Source organism: Octodon degus, unplaced genomic scaffold, assembly GCF_000260255.1.
Source record: "Octodon degus isolate 3935 unplaced genomic scaffold, OctDeg1.0 scaffold00127, whole genome shotgun sequence".
Taxonomy (NCBI): domain Eukaryota; kingdom Metazoa; phylum Chordata; class Mammalia; order Rodentia; family Octodontidae; genus Octodon; species Octodon degus.
The window spans coordinates 5,844,382-5,860,134 of NW_004524703.1; the positions used below are offsets into that span (position 1 = coordinate 5,844,382).

A 15,753-nucleotide genomic window follows, 5' to 3' on the forward strand; every position below is an offset into this window, starting at 1 on the left:
CGCCCAGCTCTGGAGGAAGTTTTTGCCTAACGCAAAGTCACAAAAATTTCTCTTATGCTTCTTATTGAAGTTTTAGGTTTTAGGGTTTATGTTCCTGCACAAATCTTTGTACAGACATGTTTTCACTGCTCTTAGGTAAATGACCGGAGTGTTGGATCGCATGGGACGTGTACATCTCATTCTTAAAGAAATTGCCGAATGATATTCCTTCTGAGCTCATCTATTTCTCTCATTGGCACTTTAGATATTACTACTGTTTGTATTATTTCAATGATTGGTTTAGTTTATTGTATAATTTTTAATATGTCACAATGTAGCATTCATTAAGTGGAATCAACAATTCATGCCTCAGTGCTTTAAAAAGCATATAGTCATCCCTTAGAACCTGTACAGGAATGGTTCCAGGACCCATCTTAGATACCTAAATGTGTAAACACCCAAGTCTCAGATAAAATGGAAACGTTTTTTCACATAAACTACAAATATCCTCCCAAACACTCTTGCATCTAAGATTTGTTGGGTGGAACTGGGGCAGTGCTTGCTCAGTCAGGGCCTAACTGTTCTCCACCACTGGGGCAAGACCCTCCTGTGGATGCTATTAGATAGTCATTAAGTAGAGGGTTGTTTTCCAATCTGGGTGGGAAACAGACTTTGCTCTTCTGAAGCAGCTCTTTCCCATCTTCCTCTGCCAACTTACATGCAGCCACCAGGAGCGTTCTGCTGAGTGCCCCCTGAGGACATTCCAAGGACCTCTGCGAAGCTCTACAGGCAGTCTTCATACTATTCTTTGCTATGACTTCTGGCTGCCTTGGTCTGCTCAGACTCTCAGTTCCACTTCCTCAAACAAAAAAAATCTCCCAGGCTCTGCTGGAGTCCTTTTCCCTGCAGTGCCCCTTAGAGATCTCCCAAGGCAGTGAGCTGGGGCAATCCTAGTATTTGCTCTGCTTGTATACAAATTCCCAGAGACCGCTGTCTTCTGTACTTGATATGCTGTGACTCAAATGCTGTTTTTTAAATGTGTTTTGTCTGGGTTATTTGTTGCTATTGTTTTTGGCAGAAGAACAAATCTGGTTCCTGTTACTCTGTCTTGGCTGCCAAGCAAAGTTGACAGGTAGCTGTTCTGGAAAGATTACACATGTGCTTATGCAAAGTATTTAGACTGGCTTATGTCTATCTCTCATTAATTTGCAACTTAAATGCTTTTTCATTTTTCTTTTTCTTTTTAATGTCTCTAAAACATTCCTTTGTATGAATATACCATGTCTCATTTATCCATGCCCTATTGATGAACATTTAGATTATTTCTGATATTTGCAATTATTACAAAGAGTGCTGCAACAATCATTCTTATTCACATCACTTTGTTTAGAGAAGACACATATGTCCAAATGTTCTGTAATATGACCGCATCAGGTTACATCCTATGGTATATGAGACTTGATGTCTCTGAAATCTTGCCAAAAGAGTATGAGCAAGCTTTAAATTTTTTTCCAGTCTGCTCTCTAGTTTCATTTGCATTTCTTTTATTTTTTGGATTTTATTTTATTTATTTTTTTTTTTTTGTGGAGCTGGGAATTGAACTCAGGCCCTTGGGCTTGCCAGGCAAATGTTTATTCTACTGAACTATCTCCTTAGCCCAGGCAACTTTTCATTTTTATTGTGTATTTTTATTTCTTCTAGAAAATTTCTACTTACTTTTATATTGAACTCTTGTTGTTTACAATTAATTTATCGTGGTACAGGAATTGAACTCAGGATCTCATGCACACTAAGCTACCCGTGGGCTATATCTCCAGCACCTAAATTTTATTTTAAAATTTTGGTACCAGGAATCAAACTCAGGACTTTGCACTTGCAAGGCAGACACTTGTGCTGCTGAGCTATATCCCCAGCCCTTAAATTTTATTTGAAAAAAATACTAAAACCTTTGGATACCTATCTCTTTTTTTCTTTTTTCTTTTGTAGCGCTAGTGATTAAACCCGTGGATTGCTGCCTGCTCTGCAAATGCTTTCTGACTGAGTCCTCCTTACTGTATGTGTCTGTTGTCTTGTGGAATATAACTTAAATTTTTATGTGGTTATGATTATCAGATTTTTCTTTCATGCTTATTGATTTTTTTCCTTAAAAAATCTTTCCTTTTGCCATAGTTATTAAGATATTCTCAGGACTGGGGAGATAGCTCAGTAGAATAAGCGCTTGCCTGGCAAGCGCAAGGGTCTGAGTTCAATCCCTGGTTCCACCAAAAAAAAAAGAAATTTTCTTATGGTCTCTTTTGATAATGTTAAAATTATTATTTTACAGTTAGACTTTTAATCTAGTTGAGGTTAACTTTCTTGTGTGTCAGGTGAAGAAGAGATATATATTGCATTGTTCATATAGATAGCAGAATGTCCCAACACCATTTTAAACTACTATATTGTTTTACTATCTAAATGCCCCTACCATTGATCAAGTTCCAAAAAGATATGTATGTCTGTGCCTTGAAATTGTGTTCTGTTCTATTAATTTGTTTTGAACTTTTATTGCAGCAATACTCAGAGCTTTATTTCCTGTTATTTTATTATATCTTGCTGTCTCACAGAACGAATCCTTTTTGTTATTTTTACCCCCAAATTACCGCAAATTTATGCTTCCATGTGCACTTCCTGGTTTCTCATTGTCTACGGACTAGTTTCAAATGCTTTTGCCTGGCATTCAAGGCTCTCTATAATACGAACCCTCCTAAGTGTTTCTTTTTACCTCATTTCTCCCATCAGCAGTTCTGTACTCTTGAGTTAGATATTTAAAGAGCTATTCCCTATCCCCAGCAGGGTCCCTTCATCACCTGGTCTCCTGGTCTCTGAAGGGTGGGATTGAATTATCCACTACCCTCTGAAGTCAGGGATCATTGGTCATGTTATTCACCATGAACTGGGGGTTGGGGGCAGTTATTTCCCAGGAGAAAACTGGGCTACTAATACAAGAACTTAGATGGTAAGAGAGCAAAAGCCCACTGCGACTGTCTTGGGTGCTCTGACAGATGACCAGTGGACTGTTCCAAAAATGAAGAGCTGCACAAACTTAGTAACTCTCACTGGGCCTTTTCCATGATATCAGATTCTATAAGAGTATGTCATGTAAACTCAGCTGTGAGGGCTGTCTCATTCTGCAACACAGACTCTTCTCTATTTCTAAACCCATTTACTGCCATTGCAGTTCTGGCCACGTTTACTTAGACCAGACCTTGCGGGCAGCCAAGGCCTGGTTTGTGAGGTTCACTTATACAAAGAATAAAAAAAAAAAAAAAAAGTGTGCTCCATAACATACCTTTTTATCTTAGATTACAGAACTTTAACTACAGTATTACCCAAAATGATACAAAATGAACAAAAGCAATAATACAGTCTATAATAAATAAAAGAAAATACATTTTATGTCACCCTTTTCCCCACTTAAAAGTAACTCTTTTATAACTGTCATTATCTGTTGGGAAAAGATACAAGATCAATAGTGTTTTTCAACACTTCAGGCTACAATTCTGCAGCCATGAATTAAGGCCAGGGAATTTGCCTGGGATATCTGTGGCTAAGTCTCGCTCTGAGGCAGTAACCATCAAGTCACTTGGCTTGCGCAAGTCTTCTGTGCCATCCTCCACACTGATGCCTCCCAGTTTGAAATTTCATTTTTCAGTTGTATCACAAAGCGATACTTAGAAATTCCTCTTGACTATAGACTCTTAAAGAGTCAGGGCCTTCTTATTTTGGTTTGGCCAAGACTTGGTGTTTTGTGTACTGTATGGGCTGAGGTTAAAAACTTGGCATTAAAGAATGCTACCCGTCAACCCACTGGTCCATGATTTGTAAAGCTCTGGTTCACAACACGTGCAGTGCTTCATTAAGTATTGTAACAGTTCTTGTTACTAAGGCAGCAAGTGCTTCTCTCAAGAGTCTAAATTCCAAGTTGAGAATGAAGGGTTAAGGCAGCTGGCTTGTTTGTCCTACTATGTGACATACACCAGTTTAGATAGTTTAAAAATATCTAAATTTGAGGGAATTTTCACAATCCTATGGACTACTACGAACTCAGTATTTGGGCTTCTTGCTTAGGACAAACAGCTTTTTTTTAGACAGATAAACTTTTTAATGACAGGCCCTTGGTCAAATCCAGTGGGTCTGTGTTCCCACTTTTCAGAAAAGGAAAACTGAATGCCAAAGAGCAGTGAAACTTACAATGGGACTGCAAGATTTCTTGAGTTTTGGGGAAATATTAGGAAATGTTGAAAATGTCCACTTTCAGGAGGTCTTCAAACATTCATTGTCAGCAATAGAATTGAAAACTGAAGGACAGAATGTGACAATAAATGGATTGTATGAAAACTCTGGCCAGTGATTAAGATTGCTTTTTTGGTAAATTGCAAAAAGTCATAACTGCCATTTGCATCACACTTTATAGTTCACAAATACAAGAAAAATAAATTGTGATAGTTGCTGTCAGCAAGAAATGACATGAAAGAGTGCTAAGTCATGTATTGAGTCACCTTTTCTCTGAAAAATTAGCATACATTTCTAACACCATCTTCTATGTGATATAAGAATAGGCACAATAAAATAACTTGTGGTTCAGGGATTTGAAAAGCAAGCCAGTGTTAAGAGCCACAACTGAAGTTGTGTTAACAAGATAGCCCGGCTTGATACCTAATTCCTGACAACCAAACCTCAGAAATAATTCCATCATGTGAAGTACAGATAGGACCACAAACCAAACCTCAAAAGGGCCTCTAAGGGAAAATACCATTTTGCAAAGTTTCCCTTCCTGTCTGAAGGCAGACCACAGGAAGTTCATCCTCCCACCACGAATTCCCCAGAGAGCTGAGCTTTTGGCTAGAAGGTTTTGCTCTGGTCCCACGCACAGACAGCACCCTCTTCTCTGAGCTTCTTGTGTCTTCCCTAAACTTCTTGCCTATTCCACGTATTAATTCAGAGATTAAGAAGCCAATTGCAAGACTGCCGTAGACCTCCGGACAACTGAACAGATGAGCAGAGGCACAAAACAACCTCCGGGTGGCTGAGAGGGTATGTACACCTTTGCCTTTGCCTGCATTTTTCAGTGCTGACTTGTGGCCAGGTACTAGTGTCAGCTAACGTGTACTTGCGTAAGCTAACATGCTGACGACTTCGCACACTAAATACCGTTATTGTTACTGCTCTTAAGTTTTTACTTTTCTGTTCCTCTGTATGAAAGCTGATAGAGTACTGGATACACTTTAGAGATTCATATTATTTAAATTACCTGTGGCCTTCATATAACGATTGATGATTAAAAATACAGAATATTAAATATAATCTTCATAAACAATCAGTGCTCACTTAAGCAAAAAGGTTTAAAATCCGCTGAAATTAAAGCTTAATTTTTTTTTTTTAAAGAAAGACTAGTTAATGCAGCAATTTTGAGAAAACCAGAAAGCTTTTTTCTTCCCCCTCGCAGGCTAAACGAGCGTGTGCAGAGCGATCCTTCCCGCTCCTTTGTGTAACTCTCACCCTGGAGGTCAGGCAGTAACTAAAGCCAAAGAAACATCAAAATACTGTGTGAAGTATTAGCGTGTGCCATCATGCAGCGGCGAGGTCCGCCTCAAGATTAGGAAACAGTTTAAATATCAGATCGCCGGCAGGCGTCTCGGTCCAGGCCTGTGTGAGGAGCGAACTTGTGTCCCGGCCGAGGGCGCGACTGGGGAACCAGTAAAGTCACCGTGCGCCACAGCAGCCGTCTTCCAAGGCCGCGGGGTTGCGCCGGAGGGGTCCCTGGCTGCGGTCGCGGGGGCCGGCGGTGGGAGCCGCCCAGGGGGACGCGCGCTCCGGGCGCTCCTCCGGAGGAGGCGGGGGAGACGCCGAGCGGAGGCTCTGCTAATTGCCAGAGCAGGAAGTGAGCTCGAGGAAGGAGCAGCGGAGCCCGGGAGGAGGCGAGGCGGCGCGCAGCGGTGGAGGTGCCTCCCGGACCGGCTGCCCCGCAGGACGCCCAGTGCCCGCGCTCCCGCTCTCCTCCCGGCTCAGCTCGGGCGCCCGCCTGCCCGCTCCCCGCCCACATGGCTTCTCCGAACGACCCTCTGCGCTCAGGTAAGGTGACACCGCGCCGCGCCCTCACCTGCGGCGGGGTCGGCTGGCGGGAGCAGGTGGGGCGCGCGGCTGCGGCGGGGCGCTTGGGTCCAAACCTCGGCGGCTCCCAGGGCACCCCAGGACACCCGCTCGGGCGGGACGGGGTCGGAGACGGTGCCCCCCACCCCGGGGCCACCCTGTGGGCAGCCTCAGCCCCGCGCGGGCGCTCGGCCGCTTTGTTCCGGGCGCGGGATGCCAGGTTGAAACAAGTCGCGCCAACCCCCGGCAGAGAAGAGCGCATGGGGTGTATTTCGTTTGCTCCTCTTTGCCCTCCCTGCTTTCTAGCTTTCATGCCTTTTGTCTTCTCTTCCTCCCTTCAACGGCTCTTTTGTCAATGTTGGGTCCCCCATCCCAGCCCCAGAGAGTTTTCATAAATTAGAATCCACAGAACTCAAAGGCGGAGCCCATCCGTGGAATCCCCACCTGTGGAGGCCTTTGATTAGAATGTCCTCTAGTGTTGTCCCTATTTTAAAATATTGTACATTCTTACCTGAGGCCAATATCTAGATTTTTCTTTCATCTCTCACCTGGATTTTAAATCCTTTTTAGAATTCACCTTCTAGGAATTCTCACTCTTAACAGCCTAGATGCAAACTCTGCGAATGTTTGTGGAATACACTTCTGAATGACTGATACGCCCCTCAGGGTGCACTGGGGCTGTATCTGGCTTTGCTGAGGTTGGACTTGCAGGGGAAGAGCCACCCTAAGCGAGATGCAGCTGTTCAGATAGACATGTTTCTTAATTTCATTTCTGGAGCGTGGGCAGGAACAGAGCTGTACTATTCCAATACTAATTTGTGGCTTGAGAACCCAGGAGGAGACAGAATGTGTCTAGAGATGGTTAGATAGAAAATAAATTGTCTAAATGTCCTAATGTACGTTTCGTTTGGAAAACAGAAGGGGAAATAAAGGAGAGATCCTTCCCATTTCCTTTCCGCCTCTACCCTTCATCCCCTGGTGCTGAGAACCTAACTGACAAGGTGTGGAGGGATGTTTGGACAAGGTTTCAGTAATAGTGGTGTTAGGTCTTACTGGAGCAGGTCTTAAGAAAGATTCACTCAATAAGAATACAGATGAACTCTGCTTGTGCCCCACCCCAGAAGCACCACAGGTGGGGGCTGAGAACCCATTCAGCAGTGACCTCAGGGATAAAAGCCTCAGTGAATCACCAAAGGGACTCGGATGTAAGGAGGTCAGCAGGGGAGTAGTGTGGTGTTAGGCGACTGTAGTAGCACTGCAGGATGTGGAATTCCAGGTACCTTCAGTTCTGCGTGGCCCAGCCAGAACAGAGGCCCACAGCCTGGATCAAAGGAACTTGAAAGTCCAAGCACAGGTGCAAAAATGCCACAACAGAATGTGTGACAGGAGGGTATCCTGGGGCAGATCTGTCTCCTTGACTTTAGGAGACAGAAATCAAACCTGTAGGTGAGATCTTTGGGATGTGGGGCCCCAGAGGCAGGAGTGTGGCCTCCAAAGGTCAAAATCCCTTGTCACCATTAGCTGTTGAAGACTTCCCAGTGCCTAGAAGATTGGTCTCAGTATCCCTTCCCAGTCTGAGGTTCTGTCAGTCAAATGTGATTCTTCCACTAAAGCACACCCAGCTTCCCCTTCTAAACATTTCATTCCATTTAGCAACCACCCAAGAAACTTACCTCCCTTCCATCTCTGCAGTGAAATTGTGGATGGCTCCAGTGGACCGAGGCCATTGGCATTTTCATTTCTCCCTAGACCTGTTACCACATTCTCACCTGGTTGCCGAGCTTACTCCCACCTGGTGATTTCACACTCAGGCTTGCCTGCTGCCAACCCACTTTACAAAAGGTGGTCAGAGTGATCTCTGCAGAACAAGTCAGATCCTGTCATCCTGCTTAGAGCCACTTTCTGACAAGTCCTCAGTCCTTGAGTGGCTTCCACGCTGTGTGTGATGAAGCCTGACCTGTTCCTTAAACCATTTAGTTAGTGCCCCCTTTAGCCCCCTGCTCTCTGGATGGCAGCCATAGGACCTCATTTCTGTTCCTGGAAAGCCCTCCCACCCTCCTGGCCTTTGAATAGGTTGCTTCTTCTGGCTGAAAGGCTACACACACACACACACACACACACACACACACACAGTTACCTCCCATTTCTCTGAACTTCAGCTCAGAGGTGACCTAGCCCCAGGACCTCGTGATACACCCTCACACATTCCTTCCTTCTCTGCCACTTGTCACTGATATAGGTGTGATTATTTGGCCAGTAGTCCAACTCCACTGAGGAAGAATTTGGTCCTTCTCCCCTGTTGGTGTATAAGCTCTTTGTTAGAGACCACATCTTTTTTTTCTCTCTCTCTTTTAGCTTACCTTTATCACCTAGCCTAGTACTAAGCCTTTGAAGAATACTTACCATGAATGAATGAAGAAATGAAATCTAACCACATATGCATCAAACCATGGGGGAAAAACATTCTTCCCATATTGGCATCTTAAAAATTTACTATTGAGTTAGATGTGCTCACTTGTTTACCTTGCAAAGTTTTTTTGGTATACATATTACTATGTTAATTAAAAAATAACCTTTGACATTAAGAAGATTCCCAAGACACTTGAGGTCACAGAGAAGGAAATGGTTGTGCTTGTTATTGTTGTTGTTATTATTTTTATTATTATTATTATGTATTTGGTATAGGGTCAAGCTACATAGCTCAGACTCGTAGTGTTCCTCCTGTTTCAGTCTCTCCACTGCTGGGATTACAGCGATGTGTCACTATGCCTGGTCTTGGTGGCTGGCTTGGGGTGCCTGGGGCAGGGCTGGTGCAGCATGTGGTGCTGGGGATCAAACCCTGGTCCTTGAGTTTACCCAGGCAGGCGCTTAGACCGCTGAGCTATCTCTGCGGCCCTCGTGCTGGTTATCGAAGGTTCCAGAATTGTCTGTTAAATGTAGATATAATCTAGTTCATTTATAGACATACAAGGGATGATCAAAAAATATAGTGAGTGTGTAAATTTTTAAAAATTACAATAAAAGACACACTACCATTAATCTACCTCAAAGTATTTCCCTTTGCTTTGCACAAACTTACCCCATCATTCCCGCCACTTTCTGAAGCAGTTCTGGAAGTCCTCTTTTGTGAGTACTTTTTACAAAGAGTGATCAAAAACACCATAAATGTTACTACCAAGTGCAGTCCTCCAGAAAGGAAAGCTTGTGAAAACATTGTGTTGTGTTCTCATTCACCTTATTCACCAGATCTCACACTGCAATTTCTGGCTCTTCTCCAAAGTCAAGATGACAATGAAAGCTAAACATTCTGAATCTATTCAGGACATCCAGGCAGCCATGATGATACAACTGAAGATACTTCCATAACTGCTTCAGAACGTGATGAGCATGATGGCATAAATGTGTTTGAAGCGAGGAGGAGGATTTTGAGGGGGATTAATGACAGTGTGTTTTGCTGTAATATTTTTAATAAAGTAAACATTTACTGTATTTTTTACCACATCTCTTAGATATGTTAAAGACAGATCAAACCTGGGTGCTCTAAAGGTCCAGGTTGAAGAAGGAAACACTTGGAAGGTTGGCCAAGGGGACACTTCCTTGGTATCAGGGAGCACAGCCACACAGCTCTCTCTTGTTCTGGGGCCCCTTTTGCCTTGTGCAACATGTTTGCTCCCTGGCAACCCCAGCCTTGGTCTCCTGTCCATCGTGGCACCTTTGTAGGTACTGCACCCATCACTGGCCCTTCCTAATCTTTCTTTGGGCAGCCGTGGGTCTGAGATGGCAGTGCCCAGGGAGGGAGCACAGCCAGAGCTAGAGGGTGAACCTCTTCTGGGAGCTGTCGGTCCAGAATTGGACCAGCTCTTTTTCCAAAGCCATGAAAGATGGTGGTAACAATGTGTGATCTTCCCTTCCTTTTTCCCTCTCTCCTTTCCTTCCCTGTGGATTTTTCCAGTCTCCCCTTCATTTCTTCACTGACTTGTAATGCCTCTGCTTACTCAGTTTTCTTCCCTCTGCTGTAGTTGTGTCGGAATCTCCTCTCAAATCCCTTTGTCTTCTCTTTGCTCTCTTTCCTGCTCCTTCTCTTACTGGGCTGATGAGGCTGCTGTCCAGAGAAGGTGGCTGAGGATTCCGCTTGCTTGTTCAGCCTCATGACGGAGGGGAAAGAGAAGAAGGTTGTCTCTGCTACCAAGGTAGCCTTTCTGCATACACTGTGAGGGCTTTTGTGATTCCCACTGTGGTTCAGGACACCAGGGTTTCTTTATAACCACTGATGAAGACAGCCAGAGGGCAAAAGAAAACTATGGTTAGAAAAGAAGAAAAAGTGAATTCTAACTCTGAAATCACCAGTTCAAAGAGTTGTCTTTAATTCTTCACTAGAAAGCACAAAGGGCTCCACTCTTTGGCTCAAGGGGCTTGAGCAAGCTGGAAGTGCTGGCCGCACCTCCCCTCTTTGTTTTCTCTGAAAGGACAGCACTGGGGAAGATGTTTGAACTTCCTCCAGGAAGCTGCTTTTCAGAACTATGGCCTCTCTAATGTGACAGATAAAGAGAGATGTCTGTATGTGATGCTGCCCTGGGCAGGAAGCTGCTGTTCCTTCTGCAGAGGCTGCAGCCCGGGTGTTTTGTCCCTGTGCCTGGGACTGGGCACGTGTGGAGGTTTGGGTATCTGGGCTGAGGTTGTGGGTTTAGAGTCAGCTCTGGAGTGATGAAGGCTTTGCTGGGTGGAGGTGGAGGGCAGGGTGATGTGAACATGTGGACGGGCATGGACGAGGTCAGAAGGGAGATTTTTAGGGCTTGGATTGTGTCCTGCCCTCTATAATATATGTTGAAATCCTAACCCCTAGTACCTGAGAATGTGATCTTATTTGGAACTATAGGGTTCCCCCCACACACAAGGTGATCAAGCTGAAAGTCTTTAAAGTGGATTCTAACCCAGTATGACTGGTGTCTTTACAAAAAAAGAAAATCTTAAAAAAAAAAAAAAAAAAAGGAAAGAAAAAATCTGGACACAGTGACACCCTTCTCTCCAAGGAAGGTCTGTCAGATGATCAATGCCTGAGCCACTTCTTTTCTTTCATTCATTCATTCTTTCTTTCTTTCTTCTCTGTCTGTCCGTCTGTCTGTCTGACTGTCTCTGTCTCTGTTTATCTTCTTTTTTCTTTCTTGTTTTGTAAAGTCAGGGTCTCACTGTATGGTTCAGGCTGGCCTGGACTCATTCTGTAGCCCAGCCTGGCCTTGAACTCACAAGCAATCCTCCTGCCTCAGCCTTCTGAGTGCTGGAATTACAGGTTTGTGCCACCATGCCTGGATATGAGCCACCTCTGAAAGGTGATAATCCTGGAAACCATAAAGTCTCCGAGACAAAGTCTGCCCCTGCCACTTAAGTGTGGGTCCTGCATGTGCAGATAGGGGAGTAATGAGCCAACAAGGGTCTGATGGGATAGGCTAGGTGGGGACCTAGCCAAGGGATCTGTCCAGATTCTTCCTGGCCTTTCTGGGGTGCTCCTTCCTCACGGGTACATGGCATGATCCCCTCTGATATGGGCTTAGTGGTCCTGTGGTCTACTTTCAGCTAAGGTGGGTTGGAGAATTTCTTGATCGTCAGCTTCAAGATGGACAGACCAGGAAAGTTAAGAGTTTTTGAGCTGCCTTAGGGAGGGAGCTGTGGGTTGGGAATTTGGAGGAAACCAAAGTACCTGTGTCAACAGAGATAGTACTTAGTGCAGCACAGAGTGGACCCCAGGGAAGGGCCAGCTTTTGCACTGCTTAAGGCTGCAGTGCTACACTCTCTCTGCCAGAGATAACTCCGCCTGTGAGGTCCTTCTGGTGGCCACTCTTGGGGTGTGACGTGAGCGAGGATGAAGAGACTGTCTCTTGCCATATCTCATACAAGTTAGGGCTCTACAGTCTACAGAAACCAGATGATCGTGTAGCCTGCCCAGTTCGCTCTTACCAGGTCCTGCCACAGCAGCTCACCAGGTCTCCTGTATCAGGGGACACTGCAGAAGATGCTCGTGGAGGGAAACATCTGCTTCACTGTGTGACAGAGATGCTGCCACTTAGCTGCCAGGAAATATGGGCTGATCTGAGCGTGTCTGGAGTCACTGTTCCGGAAGAGTCAGGAACCCTTAGGAGGGAAGCTTGGCCTCGTAGTGGATGACAGCCAGGAGCTGGGAGCATCCCTGACCCCTGGGACTCATGTATGCTCATTTTTAATCTTTCATTTTTTAAAATTCTTTGTAATACATAATAATTAACCTCATTTTGGGGAATTGGTACCCGTGTGTATCATAACTCGATCATTTTTGATCCCTTGTATTTATATTGTGGGTTTTTTCATAGAAGCAAAACTATACTATATTTAACCTTCTGCATCTAATTTAATTTGATTACCATTATTGTCTCAGGATCTTTTCATTTGTCTATAGATGACTGAACTCTTTCTTCTCTGTAGCTGCATAATATCCCGCGTATGTATATATACCACATTTTCTTTATCTACTTGTCTGTTAGTGAGCATACGGGTTGTTCCATAGTTCATCTACACAGTTCAGCTGACTTGTGCTGCTGTAAACATAGGTACACATGTGTCACTATTTTAAGATATTTTTAACTCTTGGAACCCTGTGTCCCATCTGACACCATGGCCTTACCTGGGAACTCAGCCTGCTTTTACTTGGGAGTTGCAAAGTAAACATTTTAGATCTTTAAATAATTTTATTTTACACTTTATTTTTTATTTTTTCATTTATGTATTTGGCACAGGGTCTCACTACAAAGCTCAGACTCAGTGATCCTCCTGTTTTCAGCTTCCCCAGCACTGGGATCACAGGCATGCATGGCTTGCTCTGCAGGCCCCAGGGGTGGGGCCAGTGTGGCATGTGGACCAGGGATTTACTTTACACTTAATGGTACTGTAAACAAGCAACTATAAGGCCTCTAGTAAGAGAAACAAGGAAGTTTTAGGAAAACTTTTTACTTCTAGATCATTGTCAGATAACTGGGAGCAGCCCTCCCTCAAATAACTTCCCTTTGAGCCAGAAGAATCTGGGCCTGTGAGAATAAAAGTAGTTCAGCTTGAGCTAAAAGAGCTGTCAGAATTAGGCATGAGGGCGTATGCCTGTAATCCCACCATTCTGTGAGGTTGAGGCAGGAGATCTCAAGTTCAAATCTAGTCTCAAAATTAAAAAGTAAAAAAGGCAGTGGGTGTGGCTCAGTGCAGAGGCCCCGGGTTTAGTCCCGCTAACACCCCCCCCACCCCCCCCACCCCCACACACACATACACACACGCACGCACACATGTCTGCTGGGATGAGGAGCTGGATCAGATAGAGGGTGTGGGCTGCTGCAGTAGCTGGGTCTGTTAACTTGGCAGTGTCACATAAGTACTCGGTCCAGAGACTGTAGTATGGCAAGGACCAGAACCAGCAGAATCTTAGCAGTGAAAAGAAGACCTGGGCATGAATGCCTCTAGTACACATATACACAGCGCCTTTCCTGAACCCATCCGTACCCCGTTGTGGCACTTGAGAAAGCAAAGCTCCTGAAACTTGTCCCTCACTTCCTTAGTTCCATTTATTCCAGAGATGTCAGACTTTGGGCCCCAACGCTGTCATCTTCTCTGCCCCTGCCTGACATCCTTGGAGCCCCCAGGTGTGCCAGTGACAGCACAGCAGCTGGGTTACAGTCAGAGACAGTAGGTCAGTCATCTGGGTTTCCAAACTTGGCTGGAGCAGAATCGTCAATGACCACCGGCCAAGTGCAGCGGCTAGAGATTTGGTCACAGCACTGGGCTGGCCCCAGGTCATAGGCTTGTCTAGAGTCACAGCAGTATTCTTGTTCAAGGCCAGCCCTGGCTGTCTGCAGTGTGCCTGTGAAGACCTGGGCCTCCCCAGCTCTGCCCAGTGTTCCGTCCTCTTACCTGTCCTGGCTACTCCTCACGGCTGTTTTTAGTTTGGCTCCTCCTTTTTCAGCTACCCCCTCCATTTCATTCTCTTGTTAGGCCTTGTCCTTTTCCCTCCCTCACTTACTCCTTTTTGTTTCTTTCTTTTTGTTCTTTTTTTGGCAGAACCGGGGATTGAACTCAGACCCTTGCGCTTTGAGAATGAAAGAGCAATAAATGAAACTGAGCCTTTTCCTCTCTTACTCCTTTTTCTGCAGGAAGCAGTTCTAACTTGCTATATACACTGTGAGCAGTGTTTGCGCAGGATGCTGAGGGTGTATTACCAATCCCCCACCAGCCCTGTTCCCTGCAGTCCCATAGTGTTGGGACGTGTTAAAACCCCACAGTGCACTTCAGTGAAGGTGGGGTATTCTAGAAGAGGCTGTGATAGGAGAAAGGAGAAGGCCTTGACACTCCTTGGCTGTGTGATCTGTGAAAATAGATGTCACCTTGGTGGTGGCTTCTACCGGCCCTGCCTGAGGGGACCAGTGTGTGAGAAGCCTGGGAAGGAAAAGCTAGAAAGCCAGATGCAGTCTGTCTGGCTGTGGGGACATGCTTGACACATGTTCTCTCTCGTCTCTCAGCCTATTCCTGGGCTGTTCCCTCTGCCTTGAATGTTCTTCCCTCCAGTGCTGTCCCATGACTAATGTCAGGCATCCCTTGGGACACAGGTGGCTGCTGCTGTGCAGGCCATCCCTGCCCGCTCCCTGTCCCTGTGGTGTCCATCCTTCCTGTGCATCCTGTGTGGTCCTGCACTACCACCAAGGCAGAGTGCTCCGCGCTCTGTCACTTGTGTGTCTAGAGTTCTACGTGCTCAGGGTGCTGTTGCAACACACTTTCTCATATTCTGGGCCAATTTAAGCTCAAGTCTCACTCTGTAGTTGTGTTAGATAGTTTTCTGTTGCTGTAACAAATTATCTGAGAAAATGCCAGGACCAGGCCTTAGTCCCCCCTCATGGGAGGGCACTGCAAAAGCTCTCTCCACTTGTGCCTGCTGTCTTTAGTGACCAAAGGCTATCATAAAACAGAGATACTGATTTCACACAGCTTCTCCTTCTGGCATTGTCAACACTCTGGGGCAGGGAAAGATGCAAAGCTCATTCTTAGCAAAGGAGCATACAGCAGAACAAACACAAATTACTATCTCAATAAATTATCCCAGTGCTTTTTGGTACTGTTATGGTTTGTGTCTAGGTGTCCCCCCAAAGCCTCATGCAGTCTTGGGGTGGCTTCTGGAGTTTGTGATTGATTACGCTGCACCTGCCCTGGGGCAGGTAATTTGCATGACAATGTAAGGTGGGAAGAGAAGCCAGCTGCTTGAGCTGCTGCTACCCCTCCCGTGTGCTCTTGCTCTTTGCCACCCCCATGAAAGGTTGCTTTCTGCTGTGTGCTGCTCTGCATTGGACCCAGATGAGTATGGACTGAAACCTCCAGTAACTTTGAGCTAAATAGACCTTTCCTTCCTTCATTTTGAGTGTTGGGTATTTGTCCCAGCAATGAGAGAAGAGTAACGAAGACAGGTACCCCAAAAGGAATTGCCTAGACTTAGGGCCTACTTGCTTAATGAAGGTCTGCATAAAAAGTGAACATTAAATCTTGACTGTTTCAGCATGTACACTGAACAAATCTGGAAGATTGCACTCAAGTAGATTTAGTCATCGTTAAGATGGCTTCCTAGGGGCTGGGGAGAGATAGCTCAGTGGC

The 15,753-nt window shown here is 45.2% G+C and overlaps 1 protein-coding gene across 1 annotated transcript in view; it reads left to right on the forward strand.

Annotated features, from left to right (window-relative positions):
- The first annotated feature begins 6,019 nt into the window (after positions 1-6,019).
- Positions 6,020-15,753, forward strand: part of Edaradd (EDAR associated death domain) — a 60,597-nt gene continuing 50,863 nt past the window's right edge. Inside the window, exon 1 of the mRNA XM_023700879.1 lies at positions 6,020-6,090. Coding sequence (XP_023556647.1) covers positions 6,060-6,090 — 31 coding nt within the window. The 5' untranslated portion in view covers positions 6,020-6,059. The remainder of the gene's footprint in view (positions 6,091-15,753) is intronic.